Source organism: Glandiceps talaboti, chromosome 7, assembly GCF_964340395.1.
Source record: "Glandiceps talaboti chromosome 7, keGlaTala1.1, whole genome shotgun sequence".
Taxonomy (NCBI): Eukaryota; Metazoa; Hemichordata; class Enteropneusta; family Spengelidae; genus Glandiceps; species Glandiceps talaboti.
The window spans coordinates 6830427-6843603 of NC_135555.1; the positions used below are offsets into that span (position 1 = coordinate 6830427).

At 37.2% G+C, this 13177-nt stretch overlaps 1 protein-coding gene across 1 annotated transcript; it reads right to left on the reverse strand.

Annotated features, from left to right (window-relative positions):
• Positions 1-8313: 8313 nt before the first annotated feature.
• Positions 8314-12004, reverse strand: LOC144437455 (uncharacterized). Its single transcript, XM_078126398.1, has 7 exons — positions 11967-12004; positions 11756-11871; positions 11504-11629; positions 10835-11083; positions 10147-10296; positions 9472-9615; positions 8314-8843 (listed from the first exon to the last, which is right to left on the reverse strand). Exons 1-7 carry the CDS (start codon positions 12002-12004, stop codon positions 8314-8316), a joined length of 1353 nt encoding a protein of 450 aa, XP_077982524.1.
• Positions 12005-13177: the final 1173 nt, after the last annotated feature.

Genomic DNA, 13177 nt, shown 5'->3' on the forward strand with positions numbered 1-13177 from the left:
ACCAAGAGGCCTTATATACAACGAAAACGGGTGCAAAATATGGTAAGAGAGGAAGCTAATTACGTCATAACCTCGTTCACAGGGTTTATTTTTCAATTTCTCTCTCTTATGTGCTGTTATTTGAATCTTGTGTCCTGTCATCCCAAGATATTCATGAGTAAATCTTTTCAACGTTGTTCACTCTATACAGGCCTCAAAATGACACTCTTCCTTGAACAGAACGAGTATATAAGTGTGTACGGTCGTGACGCGGGGGCTCGTATTGTACTCAATCCTCCAGGGTTGGCAGCTCTACCGTCGGTGGAGGGATTTACCATAAGACCGGGAATGATAACGTCTATCGGAATCAAAAAGGTTTGTCTACCAATCAGTCACAATTGTTTTATGTGGAATATCGTGAAATATTTACATGTATAATATGAAATTAAGAAATTTTACTTTGAGACACAAATGTTAAGTATCACGAATAGATTATTTCTACTTGTAAACTTCAAATACACAATTATAAGTATTTGCCCTGCATATGCACCCTTCTTAAATGTTCATGTACCTAAGACATGTTTTAGCAATTTTTAACTATCAAATCCACGACCAAACACTGGTTGATGGTCATTGAGTACGTAGTTGCAGATTGATTTCGTTTGATTACAGCATCGATGAATGTCACAAGCGTTTTACAGGAGAAATAAAGTTGCCTTGATGTTTAACTCATGGGACATGATTTTTATTTTGTTGCTGTTGTTGTTGTTGTTGTTGTTGTTGTTGTTGTTGTTGTTGCTGCTGTTGTTGTTGTTGTTGTTGTTGTTGTTGTTGTTGTTGCTGCTGCTGCTGCTGCTGTTGCTACTGGTCAATCGTTGTCGTGTTTATACACAAAGATAGACGCAATTCAACTATATTAACAGTAACATACGCACAACACATAGCATGATCCTTTACCCAATCACAAGTTTCCAACTTGTAATCAACATACATAACCAGTCCGTTGTTACATCCCAACTTTGATTTGAAGTTGTAATTGTCTGCGTGCGTGCGTGCGTGCGTGCGTGCATGCGTGCGTGCGTGTGTGTGTGTGTGTGTGTGTGTGTGTGTGTATGTGTGTGTGTGTGTGTGTGTGTGTGTGTGTGTGTGTACAAAACATTGTCTCATGACTGAAACACCAAAGTATCTTCATTTCTCCTGTGATATGTAATTACGATTAGGTAATGATATATTATTGATTTGCCCACTTTACTCACAGAAAAGTATTCATCGTGAACCCGATCCGTATGGCACCTGTCTGGAAGACTTAGAGTATAACTCTACGTATGGAACATACTACAGTGAAGTGGTAAGGTATATTTTCAATCTATTATGCGCTTTTCTGATATACGTACAATTATACCACACGCAATCGAACACATGATATGGCATTTATACCCGAGTTGTTTTACGTCATCAAGACAACGCATCTGCGGTGCTCATTCATATGTCAAAAAACGTTCACAATCGTCGGTATTTTTCCTGATTTTTCACGAGTTATGCTTGCAGATCATAGGCTTCATATACACCAGAGTCTGTCCGAGATCTATAGTTGGTGATCGAAAGGGACCTCATGAATTAGTTCACGGTTCTGCCTCTCCAATCGAATTATACTTTTTTAATTGGACTAATTAATACTTTTGATTAGATCTTTTTAAATTACAAAGGAGTGTGTTTCTATTGCCTTGTTTGAAGCACGTATTTGTGGCTTGATTGCTGAAATCCCAACAAACAATACTTTAAGGTATATATCTGACTTTGTATTATATATATGCATGGTGCTTATCGCAATGTGACTATAACTTCAAGCGTCGCACAATGTATAATTTCTTGTAAGTCTTTCATCACAGTGATTCATTTACAGGCGTGCGAAGAAACGTGCATCCATGAAACCATGTTAAAATACTGTGGATGTGTAGATACATTGCACATGAACGCAGAAAGATGTTTAATGCTTAACAGGACACAAGGTAATACTAGTATACTAAAATGGATAGCTAGGAAGGGTGGGGAATAAGGAAGGAGAAAGGTACGGAATTGAGACCATATGAGAGAGAGAGAGAGAGAGAGAGAGAGAGAGAGAGAGAGAGAGAGAGAGAGAGAGAGAGAGAGAGAGAGAGAGAGAGAGAGAGAGAGAGAGAGAGAGAGAGAGAGGGAGGGAGGGAGGGGGGGAGGAACAGACAGACAAGACAGAGCTAGAGACAGATGAGACCGTAGCTAAGATCAATTATTTTAACTTTTGTCATTTTCCTTTGAATGCGGTTGTTTTCTTGTTTAAGATGTTTGCAGACAAGTGGTTCATTATCTTGCACGGCAGCAAATGCTTGGATGTGATTGTAGACAGCCATGTGAGTAAGTATAAGTAGTGAAATTCTTAGACCTAGGAGTGCAAAAGTAATGAGATTCTTAGACCTAGTACATGTATCTGTCAATATAGTTACACTTTTTCTCTATAGAAAATCGCATAATTCATTACTTAAAGAGTAACCATCACCCAGTCATGCATCTATAACGTGAGTTATGTTCCCATCTTCAGAGAAAGCTGGTATGAAACTACATTATCACAATCGCTTTGGCCGTCTAAAGTGTACCTGGTGAGTCGAAAATCATTAACAATATTTACAACGCTATTCAGTCGAGTGACTAAAAATGTATCCAACCAATCCGTATTATTAGCTTACTTTTATTATGACGTATTGTATGCACGATTGCTGTTTATACATGTGTTTTTTTAATGCCTCGAAAATACTGTCTTCAATCGATACGCATGCCTGAACTCAACTACCTGAAGGGAGAGATATAACAAAGTTCTGTAATTATTGTTTTTCAGAAACATTTATTGAAACAAATCCACGACCAAAATTCAAAGACTCTGGATATAAATGATGCCACCAGTACAAGGTGAGTAGGTTTCACATACTAGTCATGCCACCAGTACAAGGTGAGTAGGAGTAGGGTTTCACATACTAGTGAGTGGGGTTTCACATACTAGTCATGCCACCAGTACAAGGTGAGTAGGGTTTCACATACCAGTCATGCCACCAGTACAAGGTGAGGAGGGTTTCACATACCAGTCATGCCACCAGTACAAGGTGAGGAGGGTTTCACATACCAGTCATGCCACCAGTACAAGGTGTGTAGGGTTTCACATACTAGTCATGCCACCAGTACAATGTGAGTAGGGTTTCACATACTAGTCATGCCACCAGTACAAGGTGAGTAGGGTTTCACATACTAGTCAACCACCAGTACAGGGTGTGTAGGGTTTCACATACTAGTCATGCCACCAGTACAAGGTGAGTAGGGTTTCACATACTAGTCATGCCACCAGTACAAGGTGTGTAGGGTTTCACATAGTAGTCATTTTTTGAACCAGTGACATTATAACAGCAAAATTTCTCTCATTTACTTTCGAGTCCACATAATATATTTATTTTAATACCAAGCTCAAAGATTTCTTGTCTACCGAATTAAATAACATTCCTTAACAGACTATTGTATAAAAACAAATAAACCTGTTAATGTTAATGGGTGGCTTCATTCTCTTCTCTCTAACTTCCATCAGTGAAAACCTAATCAGATTAGAAGTTTACTTTGAAGAACTGAACTACGAAAGCATAACTGAAATCCCTGCAATCACGGTGAGTGCAATTTGTCATAAACACTTAGCGATGGTTTGACACAGTATGTAGGGCAAGTTGTCAGTCAATGGCGTAGATGAGACCTTCTCCCATATAAAGTCAACATGTATAGCAACTAATCTTCTCGAGATCTTTATCGGAAAAAATTTACTATCATTATGAATTTGTATCACAAGTTTGTTCATTAATCACATTTACATGATTTCATTGGCGTAGACTAACATCACTTGCTAAAACTGATTACACCAATAAGTCGATATCCTGAAAACAGTTATTCTTGTTGTTGTTTGTGTTTGTGTTTGTGTTTGTGTTTGTGTTTGTGTTTGTGTTTGTGTTTGTGTTGATTGTGGTCGACGAGGTCGACAACAACGAATTGCCTAGCTGCACCTACCCCCCCCCCCCCACTATAACTGTCGGTTTTCTTTAGTTGTCACCATTTAACTTATGTGTTGTTTTATGTATATATAGTCTGGATCATATTTGGACATGACATAACTGCCCCAATAAACAGTAACTTTATGAGGGACTGTGTTATTGGTTAGAATTTTGTGATTGATTAACAAAGACATGATGTTAATCACTGTGTGGGTGACTGTGTGGATGAATTTCAAATCACATCTCATGCATCTCAGGACTTCTAGAGTAACGACTTTGACTATATACTGTGCGTGGACGTGTAAATCATAACGATACCGTATAGGAACTAGACTAATGTATGTAATGTATTTGACACTTGCCATTCCATGTCATCAAATATGAACATATGTCAATTATTTCCACAGGCTGAAAATCTTCTGAGTGATATTGGTGGAACACTTGGTCTCTATATTGGATTTTCATTCGTTACAATGGTTGAATTTCTACAGCTCTTCCTTGAAATCCTCTATGTGGCATATTTTAACAGTATTCACCGGAGACTTAACCCCGTACAGAATCCTGTCACATGAGAGAGGTCAATGGAACCAGTAAATCGAAGGATAACAAGTACTTAGAACTGCATTCACCTTTAACTTTGCAGCTCCATATACTTTTTATTTGAATCGAGGATGACCCCAAAAGTCGATTTTAAACAGAGGGGTTACTACATGCCGCAACATTGCCAATGCACTTAAAAATACATATTAAAACTAGGCAGGGGGGGGGGGGTTAGTTAAAAATACAGCAGACCCCACTATAAGGATGTACTCAAAACCATTACACATACATCTATGTATGTAGTGAAGTGGGGGAGCTTGAACATATACTCGGATTGTATTGTCACGCTGACTTCAAGCTCTAGTCATATAAGCACGTGCTTACTGGAGGGACTGAACATTACGGAGTACAACTCAAATTTAAAACATGCTGCAGGCAGAATCTTGCCACTTGTTCCAATAATGGAATTGAAAAAGAAAACCTATAACTAAATGATTTCATTGCTGTTGATAGACAGCGTAAGCTATTGGCAAGCCAAAGTAGTGTGACCTGGTGTTCTGGCGTTACTTTCAGCGTGTTGTATTGTCATTTACAATTGTACTATGAATTTTATTATAATTGTTTAATTCACATTATGTGCCAGGGAGATGTACTCTAGATTTGATAGTCAGCTTTAATTTTGTCCCACCAATTTTAAATATTATTGGGACGCCAATCTTCATGGAGTCAAACGATGAAAATTACTTGGTTATAACCAAATGTAGCCATGACAACGTAAAATGTATTCATTTTGGATTTCGATTGATAAAGCAATTCTACTAAGTTTACCTACTTAGCCATGCTTGGACATCAACATCATATTTGGTAATTCTGGTATTAGTATTTACCATATTTGGCCATTCTGGTATTAGTAGTTACCATATTTGGTCATTGTGATATTTGTATTTACCATATTTAGTCATTCTGGAATTATCAAATGCATCAGTTGGTAATTTTGAATTAGCTTATACCATATTTGGTAGTATATGATTATTATCAGATATGGTTTGATCCTCGTTGTTATCATAGACCCATTTTAGACTTGTGTTGGTCTAGAATTTTATCAAAAATTAATGTTGTTTTGTCAAGTCTGATGAAAAACATAACACAGTTTGAATACAATATAAGAATATGAAGTCCTACAAGAAGAGGTAATTATGATTTGTGTAGGTAACACACAAAAAAAAACATGAATAACGCGTAAGGAAATGACTTTGTCTATGTTAAATGTTTATTTCTGTTCATACTCTACTTCCTATGTAATAATGGAACAATAAAGGATACTTAATATATCGAAAACAAAAATCGAATACAAATACAGGAATGATAATCTTGTCAATACGAGATTTGTTGATATATTGACATTGTATGCAAATTTTCTGCTCGGTAGCTAGGTGGGACAGTCTAGCTAACAACCATCTACCACTTTGGTCGTTTACTTATATCAATTGTTGGTCAATGGTAATAATTATAATCTGCAAGGTTTTTCCTTGGAAATGTTCGATGATATTAAAGGTGATTCAAAATGCTCATATTCACTATCGCTAATTTGCTAGACGACATTTTTGTGAAATACATTCTGGTTTTAAAACTTTTAAAAAGCGTCTGCAAACACCTTAAAATGACCTTTTTTCAGTCAGTTCCCCTCGGATTTACTTCGAGAGTTTTCGGGTATTTCCGGTCCCACCTAGACCACGGGATTTTATGACGTCATAAGGAGTAATGGTTAGCACGTAGCCTATGACGAGCGTAGTCACTAGGTGAATAAAACTCAACAGCATTGTGAAAAAATACATTGGTAGTGGTTGTAATAGACATCAGTAAACAAAAACTACACTCTACATGTCTTATTAACCAACATTTACCGATATTTACTCACACTTTCTCACTAATTGTCAGTGTCTGTGGGTATAATAAATGCTAAAATATTATCTCCCCATATTATGGCAAAATAAATCAAAACGACTAGACTAGATATACATAAACACTTGTAATGTCGGTCGCGTGTTTCAATTTATTTATCTGATTTTTTTATTATTTGCCGAGGAGAAGCATTACAATATCTTCGACATGTATGGCGTCGACAGCATATTTTAGCCCACTAATACTATACTGGACTATACTCGCTGGTGTCGCCTTTTGAACGGCGCATTTAACAACAAAGTAAACATATTTATCTCGAATAAATATACTAGCTATTAGATTACCCATATTATCAGCAATAAAATTGTAAAGAATTGAGGAAATTTCGTGAGTTTCGTGTTATCATTTACATGACTTTAGCAACTCGTCTGGAAGAAAACTTGTATGGTTTCCCATGTTGCGATATCACGTAATACAACGAGCCTATTTAATATTCATTAGAAGAATTTTGTAACGAATCATGGTATTCGAAGTATACAGTTTAGGAAACCAACAAATCAAATATCGCGATGTGTTCAAGATATTAAATATGATTGGACAATATTGACGTCGGCAATCAAGGTCGTGACCCCAGTACATGGTTATGAAAGAAAGCCTGCAACTAGATAATTAGCCACGTCAGGTCCAATTTCTCAGGGTTTGTTTTGAAGTTAGAGACGTTATTTCTGTACGACTTGAAGAATTTTACAATATATCTGATTGATAAATATGGATTATATCAACACGTAGATAAATTCAACCCGACACAAATGTGCTCTCCCGATTCCATACGTACATACACTTCTTCAGCTTTGATCGGCGGAACTATCCTAGTATATAGTATAAGCTTACTGCCGCGGCCGCGGTGACTGCACAAAACTTGACAACACTACCCACCTACCGATATATAATAATCACCTGTATACAGTGATAAAAACAAGCAATAATTCGAGTCCCCAACAAGTCGATGAGACCTACTTGTACTTCTTTCCAGTCCGATCCGAATGCGAGTTTCTGAGGTTTTACAAGTGTCTCAGACTCGGACTAGAGTATTGCGCCCTAGACAGCCCTGGCCGAAAATAATAGACGTAAACTTGTGTTCACAAGCCAAATAGCTAGTATATTTATTCGAGATGAAATATGTTTACTTTGTTGTTAAATGTGCGGTTCAAAAGGCGACGCGAATACTATTGGGCTAAATATATGCCGTCCTCGGCGCGGGATGCCGTCAACGCATCACGACGGTATCATAATGCTTCTTGTCGGCAAATAATAACAAAATCAGATAAATAAAAGTCAATAAAGGTGAAACACGCGACATTACAGGTGTTTATGTATATCTAGTCTAGCCGTTTTGATTTATTTTGCCATAATATGGGGAGATAATAGTTTAGCATTTATACCCACAGACACTGACAATTAGTGAGAAAGTGTGAGTAAATATCGGTAAATGTTGGTTAATAAGACATGTAGAGTGTAGTTTTTGTTTACTGATGTCTATTACAACCACCAACAATGTATTTTTTCACAATGCTGTTGAGTTTTATTCACCTAGTGACTACGCTCGTCATAGGCTACGTGCTAACCATTACTCCTTATGACGTCATGAAATCCCATTGTGTAGGTGTGACCGGAAATACCCGAAAACTCTCGAAGCAAATCCGAAGGGAACTGACTGAAAAAGGGTCATTTTAAGGTGTTTGCAGACGCTTTTTAAAAGTTTTAAAACCAGAATGTATTTCACAAACATGTCGTCTAGCAAATTAGCGATAGTGAATGTGAGCATTTTGAATCACCTTTAAATAATGACGTCATTTCCGGGAGGCACTAGCGGTGCAATGTCGTCACCTTCGGTCGTTCTGATGTCCAAAATCCCTTGGTTCCTCTCACCTAGACCACTCTTTTTCTTACATCTCTTAAACACGTTTCTTAATGTCATCCAAATATTCACGAAAATAGTAGCAGACGTCTTTTCGAATTCAAACTGCGCTAGCTCCCCACGAGGTTTCTGCTTTCGTTTCCTTGGCATTGCCTTCACAAGTCGTTTCCAGAACTTGTCAACATCCTTCGCGTTGACATTATCGCCCTCTCCCGGCCATGATATGTAAGTGATGGTGTTGAGAATGGACTTTAAACTTGGTCGGATGTTTCCCATTTTTGTGACGTCATCAAACATTAGTGGGATCAGTTTTTGTTTCAATCCAATCATTTCTCTGTGTGCCATTAAAACCTCATAATCACACCACTCACTCTCTACAAAGGCGGGAGACAAAATGAGAATAGTTCGACGACTGTCTTTGATTGACGTGATAATGTTCTCAACAATAGCTAAAATAAAAGAGAACAAATAATATTTAAAAAAATAATATTTTATAAACAAACTAGAAACGTAGCTTCCAGTCTTACACGTGACAGCATTGTATAAGAAACATCATTGCTAACACACGTAAAAGAATATAATACAGGACGTTGTCATTAACTCTCTACATATTTGCAATATAAAGACACAGCTGCAACAGCAGTGCAGGAATTCCACTGTGGGAATACTTTCACTACTCATCACAGGGGAAGTTACGTCTTGATATGATTTTATTGACTTGCACATGCACTCCTGAGAACAGAGGCGATTTGAATGGAACCTCACAAATGTTAACATATAATGCGGTGGAATCGTACATGCGTCATGAAGTGTTTTGTTTTCTGGCAAGCCTTTTACATTTTTATGCTTTGTATATGGTGTTGTGCCGTCTGCAGTTATCATCTTCTGTAGCTGACATCATGTATGGTCTTCGAACTCACTGCCTTGGAAAATTGAACTTTAGGAAGCTTAACCACTTGTCAATGAGATCTTCTTGTTATGTTTATTATCCTGGTAGAATGACTGACTTTACTTACCTTCCCTATATGCTATTATGAAATCTGTATGGTGAAGACAAAGTCGATATGTAGAACTCACCTTCCCCTATTATGAAATCTCTATGGTGAAGACAAAGTTTGAACCCGTATTTTTTTTCTAGAGTTGGTAAAAGTGTTCTATAAACAAACACTTCGTCTGGCGTGTCTCCTTTGACTGACACGAAGGCATCGAAGCGTCTACCATCTAATTTGAGAAGAGAGTGAAAGAAGGTAAATTTAGTATTTTGAATTTGTAAACTGCTCAAAGGGCCATCAGAAGAAGAATGTTAAGTAGATGACTTTGATAAAAAAAAACATCACAGTTGATTCATCCCAATGTACAAGCTGTGTCTGTGTTCAAATTTACAAGCGGAACTAAATATTTTTACCATGTTCAAGGAGGATACTGCAAAATGAACAACTGTCTCATTTTCACATATCCGTCGGAAACTTGTATCACGATGGTCTTACGGATTGTAAAGGGTCAAGATATGCATGTATAGTCTGTGTTACTAGTGAGAGCGAAACAACTTCACAAATGATACCTTGTCATCGCTCTGTATTTGGATATGACAACCAAAACCGTTCCGAGGAGAACAAAGACAGTGACAGTTCAGAGGCAGCGCCCTCGCAGTTCAAGTGTGACTTATTTCATTGTTACTAATTTCGTTCTATTATTTTTGCAATGCAAAGACACTTCATCGGTATTAGAAAGCAATTTTGAAAAAAAGCTTACCATCATCTTCATAAGGATGCAACTTGTCAGCTATTAAGGTCTGGATTTCGTGTCGGTATTTGTACCCAACGTAAGGACCAACTACACAGAGAACACACAGCAAAAAGGCCAACGCTGATAACCCACCGATGACAGGTCGGGGAAGACCACCTGTTTTCAAAGTGATAAGAATATTTGTGAATAATTGCTGACTTAACTAAGAAACTGTATGATTGACTAATTTACATATCAGTAAACTGTTTATAATTCCTTATCAACACATGCACCGCATTCATCTCCTAGTAATAAACATAGCAAAACACCAAACTTTGCTCTTACTCAAAAATTGTCAACACCAAACTTTGCTCTTACTCAAAAATTGTCAACACCACAAGATATTTACTCTGTCACAGAATCAATATTTAACATTCTGATCATTCCTATGCTATCACTGCTTTGTACATACATGTCTGTTTTTGTTTGTGTATTTGTTTGTTTGTTTGTTTGTTTGTTTGTTTGTTTGTTTATTTCTTTAAAACTTTAAAAGTTTTCAAACCAGGGACTACAGGAGCGGCATTTTACTGGATTCTCTTTGCAGAAGGGTTATAAAACGAAATTGAATTGAATAACAAAACATATCAGTACTGTACAAAAATGTAGTATTATTCCATTATTGGGAGGAAGAAAATGTATCAGTAAAGTGCCTTACCTGATTTATTAACATCAACTTTAAACGCACAAGTAGCCACGTTGCCACCTCCATCGACTGCCTTGTATGTCACGCTGTGTTTACCATATTTGAACTGGTCACCTGGACGGAAATTTGCGGTCGTGTTCAGTTCATTTGAATTGTCAGTTATGATTGGTTCTTTCCAGGTCACAGTGAAATTGTTGTCTTGCTGATTCGGGGTTAGAACGATGTCTCCAGGGCAACCTTTAATGATTGGCGTCTGTATGTCTAATGATTCAAGTGTAAGTATAACATCAATGATTTACGGTCACCTACGATTACTCAACAAAGTTTCGACAGTCAAAGTCATAGTGTAGGTGCCTCAGAATGCACAATACAATGTTTACAGTATATTAAAACTAATTAACCTGTACCTGAATCATAACGCCGTATGACTGGGTAAAACTTACTGACATTCCTACCATATGGCTCAACAAATATCGACCTAAATCTTAGTAACATAACTACATATTACTGTTTGGTCCAACAAATCTTGTCAAAACTCACATTAACACTGCACATGCTTCAGTACACATGTATGTCGTCTCACTCAACATAAATGTAAGTGCTATTCTGATAAGGGAAAGTAAATGAAAGAAGGTAAGAACGGGCGAGAGGTACACATTACACGCCCTCAGACTTCCGTACCTTGCGAGCAAATGGTGCCGTTCCATCCATTCGTACAAATACACCCTCTATACCTACTACACGTAGCACCATTCTGGCAGTTACAAATCTCTTCACACGTTGCTCCCCATCTATTTACATTACAACCTGAATGACAAGATAATGAAAATAATAATGCAATAAACACATCGTAACAACCACGTCATTTGCGTCAACGTTTAATGAAATGTAATCATCAACTAGCTAAGTTTGATAAAAAAAAAGACCACTTACCGTCAAAAATGACTTTACCAGATGCGCTTTGTGTTTGTCCTGTCATGTCTGTTACTTCACAATCGTAAACACCGGCATCAGTATCAACTATCCCTCGAATTCCAAGAGACGAATAACTTAAGAACATAAAAGGAATCAGAAATAATAAGTTATTCAGATTCTACATCTTCATTCTTTTCGGTTCTTTTTCCTTCTTCTAAATTTCACGCACCTTGCTTGCAATGATGCGATACTGCTTGTTGTGCACATTGGTTTATATTAGTATATATAGACCAATGCAAAGTTTGTCATTATACAGGTGCATACACATTAAGTTTTTTTCCATCAGCCAAATTAATGAACCATAGTATGTGATTTCATGAGATGTAATGGGACGTGACGTGACGTGATGCTAAGCTCAAGTGGGGATAGTATGGATGGGATTTGCGAACCTCCACTGCGCCGGTCCATGTTACAGTCTGGACATTCGATCTCATTTGCATACGGTCAGAGTTGAATCACGTCAAATGGCGCGCTATTTCATGTGTTCCCATGAGATGCTATCTACATAACAATACAGTGTTATTTTTAGAATGCTACATGTACAATGTTCCAAAGTCACAGTACAATCTACAAGTGACATACTCACATGTTTTGTACCTTCAAAAAACATAGTTTTACGTGAGATTTTTCACAATACCGTTTTGTTTGGTCGATGTTCGTTTTCAGATTTCTCAGTTTCACTTCCGTGAAGAAAACATACCCGTCGTAAAACGGCCTGGGCTAAGAGAAAGATTCACGGGCTAAGCATGTCACACACATCATTCGATTTGTTATTAAATTCTACACAGATGAAGCCCTGCAACGTAAAATCTGTCCATGCAATGATATTCAACTATATCTCTGAACATGTAACCTTGTTTGTTTTTTAAAATTTAGTGCAACGTACTCTAGACTTCTGTAGGTTTTACCGGCTCGTTTTCCGTCCGTATGCAAGTAAAATGTGATCAAAATGCATCATGCTAAAATTCGCCGCACAGTTAATAACTGTATGAAAATTCACGAAATTTGACCACAGTCTTTAATTTTGCCGATAAAGTAAAATGACAGTCAAACTTTCAAGGCGATTTTTATTTTCGATAATTCAGTTTTAGTCATCATTGATCAGCTAGGAGTTATAATTTCTATGCGATGTTTTAAAAATAATAAACACAATTGGCCCATGTATTTTCCAGATATAAACTTCATCCCATGTGATTTTGTTGTTGCTTGTTTATGTGTAAACATGTTTTTCATCAAAGAACATTTCACTTTACGTATATTTTTTTGTATAAAAAATATGTCACTTGGATAAGTCACGATGCACTCTGTGATCAATCGATAAAAATGTTGTAATTCTTTCGGAACATTTGCTGGAATTTCCACTTCTCAGAGAGCCTTATT

Coding starts and splice junctions, on each gene's coding strand:
- LOC144437455 (XM_078126398.1), bottom strand. CDS start 12,004: ATGTGCACAACAAGCAGTATCGCATCATTGCAAGCAAG. Junction 11,872..11,966: donor ATCGCATCATTGCAAGCAAG/GTGCGTGAAATT, acceptor TATGTTCTTAAG/TTATTCGTCTCTTGGAATTC. Junction 8,844..9,471: donor AGATTTCATAATAGGGGAAG/GTGAGTTCTACA, acceptor CTTTTATTTTAG/CTATTGTTGAGAACATTATC.